General features: G+C 63.0%; 1 protein-coding gene across 1 annotated transcript; it reads left to right on the top strand.

The window, feature by feature from the left end:
- Positions 1 to 64: 64 nt before the first annotated feature.
- Positions 65 to 619, top strand: ETH_00038380 (uncharacterized protein; the record flags this gene model as incomplete). Its single annotated transcript, XM_013376835.1, is given in 2 exon segments — positions 65 to 463; positions 474 to 619. Coding segments are annotated over 2 exon segments (545 nt in total), but the record flags the coding sequence as incomplete, so codon positions are not given.
- Between the last annotated feature and the right edge of the window lie 145 nt (positions 620 to 764).

Raw genomic sequence — 764 nt, 5'->3', positions numbered from 1 at the left:
TGGCAGCAGCAGCAGCAGCAGCAGCAGTTGCTGCTGCAGGAGCCGCTGCTGTTTCTCCTTGCAGAGCAGACCCAAGGCAGCAGCAGCAGCAGCAGCAGCAGCAGCAGAGTCCGCAGGGGGAAGCAGCTAACTGCTGAGCTCTGCAGGGCCTATGGCTGGCCGCATGCAGTGCCTCAGGAAGTGCGGCCGCTGGCTCTTGGCTCTGCCACCTGGCTGCAGCTGCAGCAGCAGCAGCAGCAGCTGCAGCAGCAGCAAGCTCCGCAGAGTGCCACTAAAGTCTATGCAACTGTGAGCCTTTTCGAGCTGCAGCATGGCAGCAGCAGCCGCCAGCGCAGCCGCAGCGGAGATGGCGTGCTGCGTCACGCTCAGCAGCAGCAGCAGCAGCAGCAGCAGCAGTTGCTGCTGCTGCCACTGCAACGAAATCCACCCGCTGGCCAGCTGTTTGTGCATGCGCAGCTGCCGAGTTCGCTGAGTCGTCATCTACAACAGCAGCAGCAGCAGCAGCAGCAGGGACAGCAGCAAAGCAGCAGCCTTGGGCCCCTTCCTGGTGTACTACCAAGGTGCCCCCGCGCCGCAGCTGGCACAGCAGCAGCAGCAGCAGCAGCAGCAGATGAGATAGAGGAATTGATTCCTTCTGTCCCCCCCACACCGCATGCCCCAGAACAGCGCCTCCACTTGAAAGGCCTTGCATCCCCTGCAGCAGCAGCAGCAGCAGCAGCAGCACCAGCACCAGCAACAGCAGCGGCAGGAACAAAGAAGGGCAC

Source organism: Eimeria tenella, genomic scaffold (assembly GCF_000499545.2).
Source record: "Eimeria tenella Houghton genomic scaffold, Eth_scaff4033, whole genome shotgun sequence".
NCBI lineage: Eukaryota > Apicomplexa > Conoidasida > Eucoccidiorida > Eimeriidae > Eimeria > Eimeria tenella.
The sequence above is the reverse complement of the archived record's forward strand: the minus strand, read 5'-3'. Positions and strand labels throughout refer to the sequence as shown.